At 40.2% G+C, this 17,491-nt stretch overlaps 1 protein-coding gene across 2 annotated transcripts in view; it reads left to right on the forward strand.

Annotated features, from left to right (window-relative positions):
* Nucleotides 1-701: 701 nt before the first annotated feature.
* The window catches only part of rpn2 (ribophorin II), a 63,765-nt gene continuing 46,975 nt past the window's right edge, over nt 702-17,491 (forward strand). For both annotated transcript variants that reach the window (XM_059980743.1, XM_059980744.1), the window contains exons 1-4: nt 702-814; nt 8,976-9,172; nt 10,264-10,359; nt 11,335-11,510. In XM_059980743.1, coding sequence (XP_059836726.1) covers nt 799-814; nt 8,976-9,172; nt 10,264-10,359; nt 11,335-11,510 — 485 coding nt within the window. In that variant the 5' untranslated portion in view covers nt 702-798. The remainder of the gene's footprint in view (nt 815-8,975; nt 9,173-10,263; nt 10,360-11,334; nt 11,511-17,491) is intronic.

Consider the following 17,491-nt stretch of genomic DNA (forward strand, 5'->3'; position numbering starts at 1 on the left):
GTCTCTCGAGACCGACAGATGCCACCAATATTGTTTAAAACATAGGAATACAATTTGCTGAACAATTAAGCTCGGCAGGAACACTAGCCACAAAAATATACAGTGCTGGGTGTTCGACTTTAAACTTTAACCCTGGGTATGATTCACTGGCATTGCCTAATCTGATGAGCATCTCCAGCTCTATTTCAGAAATGTAACGTTTGCATTTTTTTTTGCTTTGCATTAATGGTTTAATCCTGCCCCTCTTAGACAACGAAAAAAGGGAGGACTTTTCAAAGATTTTCTTCTGAACGACCCGAATACACATGAAGCACTTTGACCAAGTTACTCAACGAGAAAAAGCACAGCCGCCGTGGTATGATTGACGTGTCGAAACAGCCAATGCCCTTAAAACACATCTACAGGTCCCGCCCAATATCGCAATTCCCTTCAGGGGATTTCAAAATTAACATTTGTGTTAATCACATTATTGAAATCCTGATTTATAGTTAAAACAATTAAACTTAATGATATTAATCAAAGTTATGCCACCAAACAGCCATTTGGGAGGAAAGGGGCGGGGATGCACTTAGGATCGTCGACTCTTCATTAAAAGTGATCAGCGCCTCATTTTTACAAATCAAGAGCATGTAGTTCAATAAAAATGAGCAACTTTCTGTCATCCAGCTACAGTGCCGAGGGTTTGTCTGATATTTTATCTAATTTTCCCTCATTGCGGAGTTCCGAGCCGGCTAACCCGGAAGGGGAAACGGGTCCGGTTTGACCCCCCCCCCTCTCCGGCCGGGTGACGCGGTGACAATGGCAGAAGCTGCAGGTAATAGAAGCGGGAGTCGAGCGCGTTTGGGAGACACGCCGACCTTGCCGGCTTCAGGTCGTCGTCCCCCAACACACCAGTGGCTCCTCGTACCTCATCGATCGACCGAGAGAGCCGAAGCGCGGGGATTCCGTGCGGACGTGGCGTCGCACGCCCCTTCCATTCATCGGCTTCATACGTCCGCGGTTGGAAGGGAAAGTGGGGAAGGGTGGATCTGGGGGGAAGGAGAGGGGTAGATCTGGGGAGCAGGGGTCATGAGGGAGGAGAGGGGTGTGTCGGGAATGGGGGTCGTGGGGAGTGTTAGCGCATGGAGCCAGGCTGGTGGTGTTCAGCCGTGCTCTTTGATCTGTTTGAGTTTGGTATTTTAAATGTTATCTAGTCCATCATTCCTTAGTGAACATTTCTAGTGTTTTGCTTTCCGACTCTGTATCTGTTGGATTTAAGAAAATTGCAGTTCACTTTATCAACTCCTGTTCGAGATCACAACCAGGCAATTAATAAATAAGGCATACACAACAAATAGGGATGATACTCCTCCGGTCATTCATCTGACATTTGGGTGTATAAAGTCACATGCTATAGTATTGGGTTTTTTCTCTCTAACTGCCCCAATTCATCTGCTCCTTTGCTGTCAGATGTACACAATGATTTCTTGGTCGGGATTTCAGTAAGCATTTCTACTTCCTAGTGATTTATGGCTCTAGTTGGGTTCTGAATTGAGCCTGTAATCTCCTTGTTATTTGTTTATCATATCCATAACGACAGGAGATCCATGTAGGAGAATTTATAAAGTGGAAAAGCCATGGCAATGGGGCAGTTCCATTCTCTCAACTTTGGATGTTGGTGTTATGAATAGTCATCACAAACTGGGATCTTCCTTGGTTGTAGTAGATAACCATGACTACTTCTGTACCTTGTCATGCCCTTCGCTCTCCACAAAGTCTTGCAGAACTGCCTTCCTGGCTGTTAGATCTCACCATTGATCTCATCTGCCCATTATGCTAAAGCTAACTTTGCATGCTAGGATAGGTGTGTCCCTGTCTCAGGATGAGGCCTGCCTGTTGAAGCTGTACATTGGGGTGTGACTGCTGTCACATGCAAACAGCTACTTGGAGCCACAGGTGAGAGTGAGTTTCTGGTGGGACACAAAAGGTGAGTGAGCTGCCCCAGATTGGACACAAGCACCTTCATCAGAGATGCTACCCCTCAGAGTCTCCCTAATCCAGTACAAAAGCTCAGGTTTACAACCCATAAAACTGCTCCTCGCAGAAGTATTCATTCACTTGTACATGTCAGTCCTGCCTCACCCCTGAAATTATCTGTTATGAAAATCTAAATCATGTAAGTACTGGCTATATTTCTGAGGCTTCTGCAATTTTTTCTAACCTTGCACATTTTATGCTTTTCAAATTCTAATCTAATGTGACCCAATCTTTGACCTATTCCACACGTCAAAGTCATTGAGACATCTTTAACAGTTCTGGTACTCTGGAGCTACCACCCTAAGACCTTCTACTTCCCCAGATTACTTCAAATTCTATTAAATTACATGCACGTTCGGTTGTCTTTTGTCATTTGCCTTAATTTGCCTTAAATTTGATTGTCACTTGTAGTAGTGCAAAAAAACCTAAATTACTTCCAGGACGCAAAATGCTTGTAACACTTGACGTGCTGAGCAGCTTAACTACATCTCATTTACTTCCTGAATCTGTCTCATTCCCCATCCCCCACCTCTTCCTCTCAGAGCAAGAAGAGACTTTGCGTAGCATACTTCCCACTAACCTCTGCATTCAACAGATCATCCTTTGCAATTTCTGCCCACTCTGTATGATTTCACTAGTGGGCTCACAGTGTGTTCCTTTCAGGATTTTGTAGGATCACTCCCTTTGTGCTTGGTCTTTGATTGCCAGCTTCTAGCACTTTGTAGGAAGTTACAATGTTTTGTTAATGATGCAGTAAGAATGCGAATCATTTTGTTGTGGCAGATTGTTGCCGATGAATTTTCTAGCACAACAGTTAGTGTGCTGCTATTATAGCTCGGGGTGTCGGAGTTCAATTCCAGCATCCTCTAAGAAATTTTGTCCTTTCTTCTGTGAGTTTCCTCCCACAGTCCAAAGATGTATGGGTTATAGGTCAATTGATCAGTGATAGGCTATGGTTAAATAGGTGGCTTGCTGGGCATAAACACAAGAATGTCTGCGGATGCTGCAAGTCGAAGGCAGCACACGGAGAATTCTGGAGGAGCTCAGCAGGTCAGGCAGCATCTATGGAAATGAATAGGTAGCAAAGATTTTGGGCCAGGACCCTTCTTCAAGACTGAGAAGGAAGGGGGGAAATGCCAGAATAAAAAGGTGGGGGACGGGAATGGAAGGTGATGGGTAAATTTAGGTGAGAAGGAAATGTCAAGGGGTTGAGAAGTGCTGAGCAGTGCAGCTAGTTGGATCAAAAGGACCTGTTCTATGCTGTATCTTTAAATAAATAAATGTTATGGTTATTTTGCATCAGTACTTTACGGAAGATTAAACTTTGCAGAGTACATTGATGCATAATTATTTTGCACTCCTTAAAATGCTATTAATGCCTTTTAATTTGTCATAAGGTAAAAGACAAGTTAGTTTGAACAAGGTGTTAATTTGATGGCGGAATATCACTTAAATACAAGAACTCTTTCTTTAAAGTGTGACAAAATTATTTCAATTCCATCTGCAGGGATAAATAAGTAATTTTCAAAAAAATGACCTGTATTGGAGTGTCAACCTACTTTAGTATTTGAGGAGGTGTGAATAGAATTGAACATTGTACAACTGTGAGGAAATCTCATCAATTTTGCCCAGATGACAGAAGCAGTAATGGTTGGGTGATGTAATATTAATTGTATGATTATATAAAATATGGAAACTTACTAGCATACTGTCAGTAACTATGCCGTGTCTGGACCTTAACTGTCCAAGATTGTGTCTGGAACTATAAAGGTTTATATTTTATCTATAGATTAAATAGAATTTACTAGCAGAGAAGTTTGGAGAGCAGATTCATTTTAATCTTTACGGTTGGCTTATGTATTCTTAAAAGTAAGAAATGCCTGTCTGTCAAAATGGATTCAGTGGCGTTGCAACAAGAAACATTCAAATATGTTAATGGATTATTTTTGGATAATCTTGTGATTAATTGACATAAAGCTCTATTTGAGCTTTTAACAGCCATATTGGTTGGTTTTCTAATTTCCATAAACGAAGGGTTTCTTTGTAAATTACAACGCAAAATAGACCATTCAAACTAGCCAGCAAGATAGTATTTATGCACCACATTGGCAATGGTTATAAAACCATGTTCTATGTCCTACTATTAATATAGTCTTCTATGATTAACAATAGTCGAGGACAAGATGAAAGCAGCTCAATACACTTAAGTCATGTGGCATTTATGAAAAGAGAAACAGTAAACATTTTGGTTCAGAATCCTTCATTAGACCTCTAACCCTAGATAGACACTTTGAATAGTGGAGAATTGGTTCTATTCTGTTAAGCACTTCCAGCATTAACAGTTCGTTTATTTTTCAATAAAGCTTGTATCTTAAATCATAAGTTCTAGCCATTATTTGCCAACTCTAAGTGTTGCCTCTTTTTGTTCGAGTTGCAGAAGTATTGGCTTTAGTGATTTGTAAGGAATTTGATCTCCAAGCATATTGTCTAGTTTAATAACAAATATTGTGAGCCACAATCCTGAGGAGATCACAGAGGGAGAGAGAATTTAAAAGAAGCAAGTGGGGATAGTCAGCACATTTTGTGTGCCACAGTCCCAAGGAGACACTGGATTGATAAGCGGGAAAGAGAGTTTAAAAGAATTGAGTGGGCAGTCGGCATCTTTTTGTGAGCCACAGTTCCTGGCGAGATGTTGATTGCACATAAGTAGGCACCTGGCAAGTGTAGGAGTGGGGAGATGGGGTTTGGTTTATCCAGGCTTAGGAAAGGAGAGGTGAAGGCTGTAGGTCATTTATTTATTTTGTAATTTTCTTTCTTCCTCATTGCACATTGAGAGCAGTGGGCATGCCAGACAGGACACTGGAATGCACCTCTTATGGTATGTGCGAAGGCAGGGAAGTCTTCAGTGCCCCTGATGATTACATCTGCAAGAAGTGCATCCTGTTGTAGCTTCTAACAGGCCATTTTAAGGAGTTGGAACTGGATGAACTTCGGATCATTCAGAAGGCTGAGGGATTGATAGGCAGGACATGCAAGGAGCTGGTTACACTCAAGATGCAGTACACAGGTAACTGGGTGACCGTCAGGAGGGGAAAAGAGGATCGGCATCCAGTGCAAAGTATCAACCAACAAGTATACTAATATGGATACTGTTGGGTAGACTGGCCTAGCAGAGGAGAGCAAAAGTGGTTAGGTCTCTGGCACTGAGTATGGCTCTTTGGCTCAGAAGGGAGGGGGGAGATGAGTTGAGCTGTAGAGATGGGGAGGTTCATTGGTTAAGGAACAGAAAGAAGATTCTGTAGACAAGAACGAGATTCCTGGATGGTTTGTTGCCTCCTGGGTGCCAGGGTCAGGGATAACTTGGACTGAGTCCACAGCTTTCTTAAATGGGAGGGTGAACAGCCAGAGGAGTTGGTCCAAGTTGGTACTAATGACATGGGTAGGATGGGTGACGAGGTCTTACAAAGTGAGTTCAGGGAGTTAGATGTTAAAGGACAGCATGTTGTATCCAATTATTTTGGGGCAAGACTGGCAGCTGAGTATTCCAGGGTTCCGATGTTTTAGATGTGATAAAGCAGGAGGGATTAAAGGGGGATGTGTGGCATTACTAGTCGGGGAAAATGTCCTGGCAGTGCTCAGTCATGGAGAGCTTGTCTACTGATGCTTTATTGGTAGAACTGAGGACTATGAACGCATTAATAGGATTATATTATAAAATTGTATTAGTCATTGGCTTTGTGAGAGTGGTTGTAGATGGTTGCCTCTCTAACTGGTGGCGACTGATTAGTGGAATGCCACAGGGATCGGTGCCAGGTCCATTGTTGTTGTTGGTCATTGATCTGGATGATAATGTCGACTGGATCAGCAAATTTGCAGATGACACCAAGATTGAGAATGTAGTAGATAGCGAGGAAGACTATGAAAGCTTGCAGCAGAATCTGGACTAGCTGGGCTGAAAAATGGCTGATGGAATTTAATACAGACAAATGTGAGGCATTGCACTTTGGGAGGAAGAACCAAGGTACATCTTACAAAGTGGGTGGTAGGGCACTGAGGAGTGCAGTAGAACATGGGCATCTGGGAATACAGATCCATAATTCTTTGAAAGTGGTGTCACAGGCAGATAGGTTCTTAAATAAAACTTTTGGACATACTGTATTAGCTCAGAGGGTGGTAAGAGTGGAACAAGTTGCCAGCACAAGTGGAGGATGTGGGGTTGATTTCAATACATAAGAGAAATTTGGAATGGTACATGGATGGGAGGGTTACGGAGGACTATGGTCCAGGTGCAGGCTGGGCAGATTAATATTGTAGGTTAGATTGGATTAGATGGCTGAATGGCCTGCTTCTGTCTTGTAGTGTTTTATGACTAACTCAGTAAAGAACTGGGGAACTGCTGCACTTTTTGAATTCTCTCTTAAATAGAATGTGTAACCAAAGCCCTACCTATCTTGATCTAAAAATTCCCAAGACATGTTTTCAAAATCTATGCAGTATTTCAATTAGCTTTCTTTCCATCAGCTATCAGAATGGTTTTAGCTGCATTTTCTTTTTACTCGGTGCGAAAACAGTTGATTAGCATTAGCTCAGTTGGCTATTGTGGCATATTGACTGAGTTCAACAATAACTGTTTAAAATGACCTTGCTCTAGATAAAAACTTGATAATCAGTCACATTCTTTCATAATGTAAAGCTGATTAAATATTAAATGACTTTGAACATACACATTTCTCAATCCTGCCGATAGCTAAAATATTTAAAACACTCTATTATCAGCTATAGGTGTAGTCCCATCGTTAGTGGGCAATAAATACATTCATTCATGATTTGAATAATTTGTAAATAATTCTCCACAACTTCAGTGTAAATCCAGTGCTTTTATATATGGTTTTCAATTCATATAATTGTCATTTCCATCATTCAGCGTTCACAGGCTTGGATGAAAAAGCATGAACTCTCTTAAAGCAACCATTTTATCTCCATGTTATCTGAGCTGTCAGATCCATATACTTTTTTTTTCTTGAGATTTTTGTGATGTTCCATTAGTTAATAGTACAAAAATATAATCAGGCTTTTGATCACAAAATTGCAGAATTGATGGCCATGTCAGTAAGCATTTGTTCTGTTCAGTTTTGCCTGTTGTAAACTGGTAATAAAGTCTTTAATAATATTGTGGTAAGTATATATTTATCTTTATTGTATATCCATCAATTATAGAATAGCATAGAAACAAGCCCTTCAGCCCATTATGTATGTACCAATAATGATCCCAATCTAACTAATCCCACCTGGTTGTACATGTTTTAAATCCCCTCTAATCCCTGCCTGTTTATGTGCCTTTCTAAATGTCCTTTAAACATTTCTATCATATCTCTGGTCAAGGTACCTACCACTTTCAGCTTAACAAAAAGAACTTGCCTTGAACATATTCTTTAAAAGTCTTCCTCTCACAAACTTGTGTTCTCTATGTTTAACGCTTCCACTTTTGGGGGTGGGGAATAACTGGCAATCTCCCCTAACTCTAATTTTATAACCTACTATCAGGTCACCTCTTATCCTCCCAACACTCCACTGAAAACTATCCAAATTTGTCCAACTTCTCTGTATCAGAATCAGGTTTATTATCACCGGCATGAGTTGTGAAATTTGTTAACTTCTCAGCAGTAGTTCAATGCAATACATGATAATATAGAAAGAAAATAAATAAATTACAGTAAATATATATATATGCACACTGAATAAATTAAAAATCATGCAAAATCAGAAATAATATATAGTTTTAAAAAGTGACGTAGTGTTCACGGGTTCAGTGTCCATTTAGGAAAGAAGAAGCTGTTCCTGAATCATTGAGTGTGATTTCATGCTACTGTACCTCCTTCCTGACAATTGCAGTGAGAAGAGGGCATGCCCTGGGTGATGGGAGTCCTTAATAATGGCCCTCGCCTTTCTGAGGCTCTGCTTCTTGAAGATGTCTTGGGTACTACAGACACTAATACCCATGATGGAACTGACTGATTTTACGACTTTCTGTAGCTTCTTTTGGATCTCTGCAGCCTCTGCCCGTGATGCAGCTTGTCAGAATGCTCTCCATGGTACATCTATAGAAGTTTCAAGTATTCTAGTTGACAAATGAAATCTTTTCAAACTCTTAATGAAATACAGCCACTATATTGCCTTCTAACTATATCTAACTGATATGTTGGGATCAGTTAGATCCTCTGAGATACAGCTAATGCATTTCAAAATCTTGGTGAGCTGCTGTTGTACCCTCTCCAAATCTTCCACACGTTTATGTAATGTGCAGCCAAACTACAAAGTAGTCAACGTGGAGTAATCATGGCTGTATACTACTGCAACATGACTTCCCAACTTCTACAGTCACTGTTCTCACTGATGAAGGCAAGTATGCTGTTTGCTTTCTTCACCACCCTATCCAGCTGTGCTGACACTTTCAGCTAGCTGTGGACTTGCATCCCAAGTTCTCTCTATATATCAATAGTCTTAATGGCCCTGCCATTTACTTCATCTTGCATTTTGACCTTCCAAAATCTTATCACCTTGCACTTGTGCAATTTAAACTGTATTTGCCATTTCAACTTTTCAGCTAATCCATGTCGTGCTGTGACAATCTTCCTCATGATTCCACAATTCCATATTTTGTGTCATCTGCAAACTTTAATCAAACCTACTACATTTTCAACCAACTGAGAGATCCTAGCACTGATCACAGATACCCCTCCACCACTGCACTGTATCTTCTCTGACTAATTCTGCACTCAATTGTGGGAAAAGCAATGCAGCAATCCCCAGCCATGTCATTAAAATTTTTGCTCGTCTATAAGAAACAGATCATTGTACATACCAGAGTTAAGTGCTTCCCAGGAAAATTGCAGAAAAGAATATTTTGTGAATTTAGTGCCTGTATGTTTGATCCAGTTGCATTTTTTTTTGTCTTTCAGGTTCAGGGATTCTGTTCATTCTGTTCATCGTGGCTTTGCTGACTGGTACTCACGCTGTCACTCTGAAGCACTATTTGTCTGATTCTGATATTGAAAGATTAGCACAAACTTTAGAACAGCCTTTTATAAATTTGGAGAATGCCTATTACACCATAGTAGGCTTGCAAAAGCTGGGAAAAGAGGTAGCAGATGAACAGGTAAGTTGTAGCACAAAGATTATGTCAATCCAATAAACTTTCATGAATGCATATCATGTTTTTTCATCTCATACAAGTTCTGATATTTAGCATACATCTCCCCTGGGTCAAAAAGATCCACAATGCCTCCCCAATTATTTCTTAAAAGAGAGAAATGTAAAGATGACTTTTTTTTTTGCTCCCAAGGGTATGTGTGAATTAATCCTCTTCTCAGATAGTCAGACTGCAAATTACTCCATGGATCAGCATACTTAATCAAATATTATTTTCAAGTCCCATAGCATCATAATGCATTTGTACTACTTATGCATTTGTATTGATGCTCAATAGCTATCACTATTAATAATGAAGAGCTAGTCTCATGCTGTAGGATCATGTTAATCAATTGGAAATATGGTCCAAGAAATGCTGGGTGGAATTTAATCCTGATAAGTGATGCACTTTGGGACAGCTAACAAGGCCCGGACCTCTACAGTGATTGATCAGATCCTAGGCAGTAGTGAGAAACAAGTCTAAAGATCCCTGAACATAGCACTATTAGATGGACATAGAATATAAGTATTGTGAAGTTACATTATAACAATGTATTTTTAAAAAACTGGTAGTTGGGCCACGGCTGGAGTACTGGTCCCACACAATAGAAAGAATGCGATTACACTGAAAAGATGACAGAGGACAGTTGTTGCCTTGAATGGACCATTTTCATTTAAAAAGAAAAAAACTGGACAAGCTTTTTTTTTTCAGGATGGGGAACCTGATTAAGGCATAAAATGTATTGGTGGTATAGATGGTAAGAAGTGTTTTTGCTCTCAGAATAGGTGTGTACAACTAGATAAGGTCAGGGAAGAAATGTTGAGGGGATCTGAGAAATAATTATTTTCAGCCAGAAATGATTGGAATTTCTGCCTCTAACCACTCCTGAAAGGATGTTAGAGGCAGAAATTCCCACAACATTTAAGGATCTAAATCAGCAATTGAATTGTCAAAGTACATAAAATTGGATTTGTGCTTGCTGTTGAACGTGAATGTAGTGAGAAAGGGGAATATGATGTTTGGTAATGAGTTTTATTTTCTTGAATATTTTCATTTAGGCAGCGTGTAACTTTTTAAAATCACAAGTGGACTTTGGAAGTGTTGATTCCCTTTTTTATGCTGCTGAAGCAAGTCAAGCTCTACGCAATTGTGAGGTAAGTAATGTGTAATTTGTCATCTGTGTTAATATAAAAAATATAGGAAATATTTTTAAGCTTTAGATAGTTACTTAAAAGACTACAGAGATTTGTTCCACCATGTATTTTCCTGTAACAAAGCAAGGATGATTCTAATATTGTAAGGAAGTTTGTAGCAGTAGTACAGGGAAACTAATGTTATTAAATTATATATACAATTTCACTGATACTTTGTAATAGGGTTGCCAGCAAATTGTAAGAGTGATCAGAATTAGGTTTAATATCACTGGCATATGTCATGAAATTTGTTGTTACATGGGAACATTACTTTGCAATACATAATAAAAGCATTATTATTATTGTAAATTACAGTAAGGTACATAAAAAAGGGTTAAATTAAATAGGTAGTACAAAAAGAGGAAGGAAAAAGTAGTGAGGTGATGTTCACGGGTTCAATGTCCATTCAGAAATCTGATAGCAGAGTGGAAGAAGCTGTTCCTGAATCATTGAGCGTGTGCCTTCAGGCTCCAGTATCTCCTCACTGGCGGTCACAAAGAGAGGCATGTGCGGGGTGATGGGGGTCCTTAAAGTTAGTTTTACAAGTTGTATCAAGAAAAGGAATAGAATTGAGTGCTAGTATTCCATATAAAAGGAATATTACGGTGCTGCCAGATTTTGCGTTATGAGTCTATTGATCTTCTCATCATGAAGAATCATTACAGCAGAGATTACCATCAGCAAGTCACTGACCACCTGGTGATGGTGAAAAGCATATCCATGAATTTGTGATGTTTTTTGTTATTAATTTTATGCTGAAGGACAACTACCAACTTCAGAATAAAATCTCTTCATTCTGTGTTTTCCTTCGTTCTGTTGAAAGCTAGAGAAGATATAGTCCTCACTAGCCTGAAATGTGGAAGTAGATACCTTGAATATCTGACTGAAGTGGGAGGACTGCTGCATACTAAATTCTTCCTTAAAATTCATTCACAGATTACAGTCAGCAATGAAACCAGAGATTTTTTGTTAGCAACCGTGAGTGATGATTCTTCAATTACCCAGATTTATCATGCAGTGGGAGCTTTGAGTAACCTTGGCCTTCCTCTGGCATCTCAAGAGGTTCTCAAAGCCCTTGCAGCTCACATATCTAAAGATGATGCCTCGTTGGGGTATGTATACTTTTGTATTGCTGTTATTCAAAACCAGTAATTTATATTTGTAGATAATTACTTCAACTCTTGTGTGTTTAAGAATGTGTATGTGCCCAACTATCCTGCAAAGAAGTTGCTTAGTCATAGAGCACTACAGCCTGTCTAGCTCATGCCAAACTCTTATTCTGCTTAGTCCCACTGACCTGCCCTCCAATCAAAACCACATCCAGCATTTCCACTGGCAGCTTATTCCACGCTCATGTTATCCTCTGAATGAAGAAGTTTACCCTCAGTTCCCCTCGAATATTTCACCTTTCACCCTTAACATATGATCTCTAGTTCTGGCCTCGCTGAACCTCAATGGAAAAAGCCTGTGTGCATTTACCCTATCTATATCCTTAATAATTTTGTATACCACTATCAAGTCTCCCGTCATTCTCCTATCCTCCAAGGAATAAAGTCATAACCTATTCAACCTTCCTCTATAACATATGCCCTCAAGTCCTGATAACATCCTTGTTAATTTTCTCCAGGTTCTGTCAATCTTTCCTGTAGGTATCTGACTTGATGCAATACTACATGTAATATTTCAAATTTGGCCTCGACAATATCTTGTACAACTTTTAAATAACTTCCCAACTGCTGTACACAATACTCTGATTTATGAAGGCCAATGTGCCAAAAGCTTTTTATGAACCTACTTACTTGTGACACCATTTTCAAAGTAATTATGGTCCTGTATTCCAAGGTCCCTCTGTTCTACCACTCTCCTCAGTGCCCTACCATTCACTGTGAAGGTCCTGCCCAGGTTTGTCCACCTCACATTTGCATTAAATTCCATCTGTCATTTCTCCAGCTGTTGCAGATACCAATGCAATCTTGGATGGCCTTCCTCGCTGTCCACTATGCCCCCAATCTTGGTGTCATCCACAAATTTGCTGATCTAGTTTACCCATGACCTAAATCAGCAATATAGATGATAAACAATAGGCCCAGCACCAACCCCTTGGCACACCAGTTGTCTTAGACCTACAGTCAGAGAAATGACCAACAATTACCACTCTCTGGCTTCTCCCACTAAGCTAATGTTGAAACCTATAAATGCCAAGCGACTGAACCTCCTGGACCAGCATCTCATGTGGGACTTCGTCAAAGGCTGACGTCCATATAGACAACATCCACTGCCTTTCCTTCATCAACTTCACTGAAAAACTCCTCAAAGATCCATAAGATTGGTTACCATGCACAACCTACCATGCACAAATGCTACATTTCTGTATTTGCAAAAATTGCTTTCATTATTTTAGCAGATAATGTGGCACTGAAGGAGGCTATTTGGCCCAGTATATTAATGCAGGATCTTCAAGAACAAACTGTAATTACTTCCACCTTTGCTTATTACTTTTCAGATATTTATCCAATCGATAAGCACAATATCCACTTTTCTTTTTGAAGTTGGTTGCAGAATCTGCTTTCACATTTATTTTGGATGATCAGTTCGTGACAATGTATCTGTTCAAATTTCATCCAGTTCTTTTCTCAATTACATTTGTGTCCTCCAGTTACTAATCTTCTTTCTCCATAGTTACTATATGTGCCAAAGATCTATTACTTAGAAAGTTCTTTTGTGCTTGGAAAAGTACGTTAAACATTTCATGCACAGTCGGCCATTGAGGATTTTTGTTATTTTGGTTATTTCAATGCTGCAAAATGTTGTTGTATGCAGAAACCAAGGCATTGTGTTCAGTATCACAGGCCCTGCACGTTATTGTGTTCAGAAGTTTTTCTCCTACTGCCTGTATCCTTGTGTTTTCCATATTCTAGAGAGAGATAGATGCTTTATTGATCCCAAAGGAAATTACAGTGTCACAGTAGCATTGCAAGTGCACAGATATACAAATATTAGAAGAGAAGTAAGAAAGAATAAGTTACCTCAAACAGTCTAACAGGAGGGTGTTATCACTTCCCCGGCTATAGGTTGACTCATTATAGAGCCTAATGGCCGAGGGTAAGAATGACCTCATATAGTGCTCTTTGGAGCAGCACAGTTGTTTTAGTCTGTTATTGAAAGTACTCCTCTGTTCAGCCAAGGTGGTATGCAGAGGGTGAGGAACATTGTCCAGAATTGTCAGGATTTTCTGTAGGGTCCTTTGTTCTACCAGAGCCTCCAGTGTGTCCAATCTGACTCCACTAACAGAGCCAGCCTATTGGCATCACCCATGCTGATGTCATTGCCCTAGCACACCACCACATAGAAAATTGTATTGGTGACTACAGACTGGTAGAACATGTGAAGGAGAGACCTGCATACTCCAAAGGACCTCGGTCTCCTCAGGAAGTAGAACTCTGACCCTTCTTGTACACTGCCTCTGTGTTGGTGCTGCACTCAAGTCTATCATCCAGGTGCACCCTCAGTACTTGTAGGTCCTTACCATCAGGGAGTGCAGGCTTAGTCTTCCTAAAGTCCATTGCCATCCCCTTTGCCTTACTGATGTTTAGCTGCAGATGATTCAGCTCGCACCATTTGACAAAGTCCTCCATCAGAGCTCTGTGTGTAACTGTACAGAATCTGGAACTGTTGTTGAAAGAAGCTTTGTACATAATTGCTACTCACATATCCCAGCAGATCTGGAAAGAAAATTGAGGCTGCTTGATCCTATGGTATTTCCCTGATTTCTAGTTGCCAATTAGTTTTCCTGAGAAGTTTAATTACCAACCATCCCTATGTATAATGCAATGAATTTTAAGCCTAATAATTTTAAGAATACCGTTAATACCTTTCTCCCTCAATTTTGATTCAGTGGGGAGTATCTCTTGCTGCATGTGCCAGCTTATCCTATAAGGACACTAACTTGTCATTGTAATAATTTGATACAGGTATTTCATTATAATTCAAAATCAGTTTTTATATATTGCAACGTCAAGCAACAAAAATAGTTGGCTTCGTGATTATAAGCTGAAACCAGACTGAAATGATCATTTATCTCATGCTCTATAAGAGATGTGTATAATTAAGTATGTTTGTTGCTTTCTAAATCACCTATAATCCGACTTTATTTAGTGCATGCAGATAGACATTTGGGCACCCCAGGAGCTGTCAATACAGTTATGAATCTGTTTACTGTTGAGGCATGAAAGCAACAGATACTGTTTATTCTGCTTCTATATTCTCCAAACACTGAGAATATAGTTAAAATGTAGACAGATAATCTGGTTTTATGTAAAGGAGGTTTATTTAAATAATAATGAATAATAACAAAATATGAGAGAATGGTATTTTGTGATTACACTGAGTAGCATAATAAACTGTACAAATTCTGGAGCTTTCCAGTCTTTTGATATACAGTAATAAGAGTGCAAATTTGTTCAGATAGTGATTACTTCAATTTTACTTTATTAGTACATCAAGATTACAGGATCACTAAATCAAAAACAGATTCAGTATCACCAGCTTATATGAAATGCAGTGCATGGTAATAAAAACTATAAATTACAATAAGTGTATATATAGAATAATAAATAACTAGTGCAGAAAGTGAGGAGAGAAAATACTGAATGAACTGGTTTGAAGACCGAATGTAATATTAATAGTAAGACTGTTGGCAGTGTGAAGGATCAGTGAGATCTTGGGGTCTGTGTCCATAGGACACTCAAAGCTGGGGCACAGGTTGACAGCGCTGTAAAGATGTATGGCAGGTTGGCCTTCATCAACCGTGGGATTGAGTCACAACGTAATGTTATAGCTATATGAGACCTTAGTTAGACCCCACTTGGAGTACTGTGCTCAGTTCTGGTCACCTCTCTACAAGCAGGATGTGGATACTATAAAGAGAGTGCAGAGGTGATTGCCTGGATTGGAGAGTGTGCTTTTTGAGAATAGGTGGAAGGAACTGGGCCTTTCTCCTTGGAGGGACGGAGGATGAGAGGTGACCTGATAGAGGTGTATAAGATGATAAGAGACATTGATCGTGTGAATAGCCAGAGGCATTGTTTTAAGGTGCTTGGAAGTAGGTTCGAGGGTGAGGTCAAAGGAAAGTTTTTCACACACACTGGTGTGTGCGTGGAATGCAATGCCAGCGACACTGGCGGAGGCAGATACAATAGGGTCTTTTAAGAGACTCTAACGATGGGTACATGGAGTTTAGAAAAATAGAGGGCTATGTGGTAGGGAAATTCTAGGTAGTTTCTAGAGTAGGTTACATAGTCGGCATATCTTTGTGCCTGTAATGTACTGTAGATTTCTATGTTCTATTGTCCATTCAGAAATCCGATCGTGTTGGATCCTGAAGTGTTGAATGTATGCCTTCAGGCTCCTGTACCACCTCCTTGATGGTAGCAATGAGAAGAGCCATTTCCTAGATGATGGGGGTCCTTAATGATAGATGGTGCCTTTTTAAGGCATCACCTTTGAAGGCGTCCTGGATGCTGGGGAGGCCGTTGCAAATGATGGAGCTTGCTGAGTTTACAGCTTCCTGCAGTTTTTTTCGATCCTGTGCAGTAGCCCCTCCATACCAGACGGTGATGTAACCAGTTAGAATGCTCTCCACAGTACATCTGTCGAAATTTGCGAGTGTCTTTGGTGACCTACCAATTCTGCTCAAACTCCTAATGAAATATAGCAGCTGTTGTGCATTATTTGTAATTACATCAATATGAAGGGCCCAGGATAGATCCTCAGAGGTGTTAACATCCAGGAACTTGAAACTATGCACACATTCCACTTCTGATCCTTCAATGAGGACTGGTGTGTGTTCCCTTGACTTGCCCTTCCTGAAGTCCACAATCAATTCCTTGGTTTTACTGACGTTGAGTTGTTGCTGTGACACCACACAACCAGTTGATCTATCACATTCCTGTATGCCTCCTTGTCACAGACTGTAATTCTATCAATAGTAGTTGTGTCGTCGGCAAATTTGTAGATGGTGTTTGAGCTGTGCCTAGCCACACAGTCATTGGTATAGAGAGAGTAGAGCAGTGAGCTAAGCACACATCCTTGAGGCACACCAGTGTTGATTGTCAACAAGGAGGAGATATTATTTCTGATCAACCCAGAGTGTGGTCTCCCCATGAGGAGGTCAAAGATCCAGTTACAGAGGCCCAGGTTTTGGAGCTTCTTGATTAGAACTGACGGTATGATTGTGCTGAACACTGAGTCGCAGTCAAACAACAGCGTGATGTAAGTATTGCTATTGTCCAGGTGATTGAAGGCCGAGTGAAGAGCCAGTGAGGTTACATTCACTGTCAACTGATTATAGCGATAGGCAAATTGCAGTGGGTCCAGGTGCTTGTGTAGGCAGGAGTTGATTCTAGCCATGACCAACCTCTCAAAGCATATTATCATAGAAGGTGTGAGTGCCACTGGATGATAGTTGTTGAGGCAGCTCACCCTTCTCTTGGGCAATAGTATAATTGTTACCCTTATGAAGCAGGCGCAAATCTCTGACTGCAGCAATGAGAGATTGGAGTTGTCTGTGAACACTCCCACCAAATGGTTGGTAAGTGTTTACAGAGCCCTACCAGATATACCATCAGAGCCTGATACCTTGTGGGGGTTCAGCCTTTTAAAAAATGTTCTTACTTAGGCCTCCAAGGCAGAGATCACAGGGTCACTAGGTGCTGCAAGGATTCACAGAGATGTAATTTCAATCTTCCTTTCAAATTGTGCATAAAAGGCAAGGAGATCATCTGAGAGTGAAGTGTCACTGCCATTCATGATATTAGGTTTTGCTTTGTAGGAAGTAATGGCCTGCGAACCCTACCAGAGCTGACGTGTATCCAATTCCATCTCTAGACTTAACCAAGTTGTTTCTTTGCTCTTAAGATGGTCTTCAATATAGTGTTCTTGGAATTTTTGTATCATTCTGGATCACAGGTCTTGAATGCCACAGATTTATCCCTCAGCAGATTACAAATCTCCTGGTTCACCCATGGGTTTTGATTTGGGTGTGTCCAGTATTTTTCAAAGGCACACATTTATCCTTACAGGTCTTGTTGAAGTC

The sequence above is a fragment of the Hypanus sabinus genome, chromosome 9 (genome assembly GCF_030144855.1).
Source record: "Hypanus sabinus isolate sHypSab1 chromosome 9, sHypSab1.hap1, whole genome shotgun sequence".
In the NCBI taxonomy this organism is placed as follows: domain Eukaryota; kingdom Metazoa; phylum Chordata; class Chondrichthyes; order Myliobatiformes; family Dasyatidae; genus Hypanus; species Hypanus sabinus.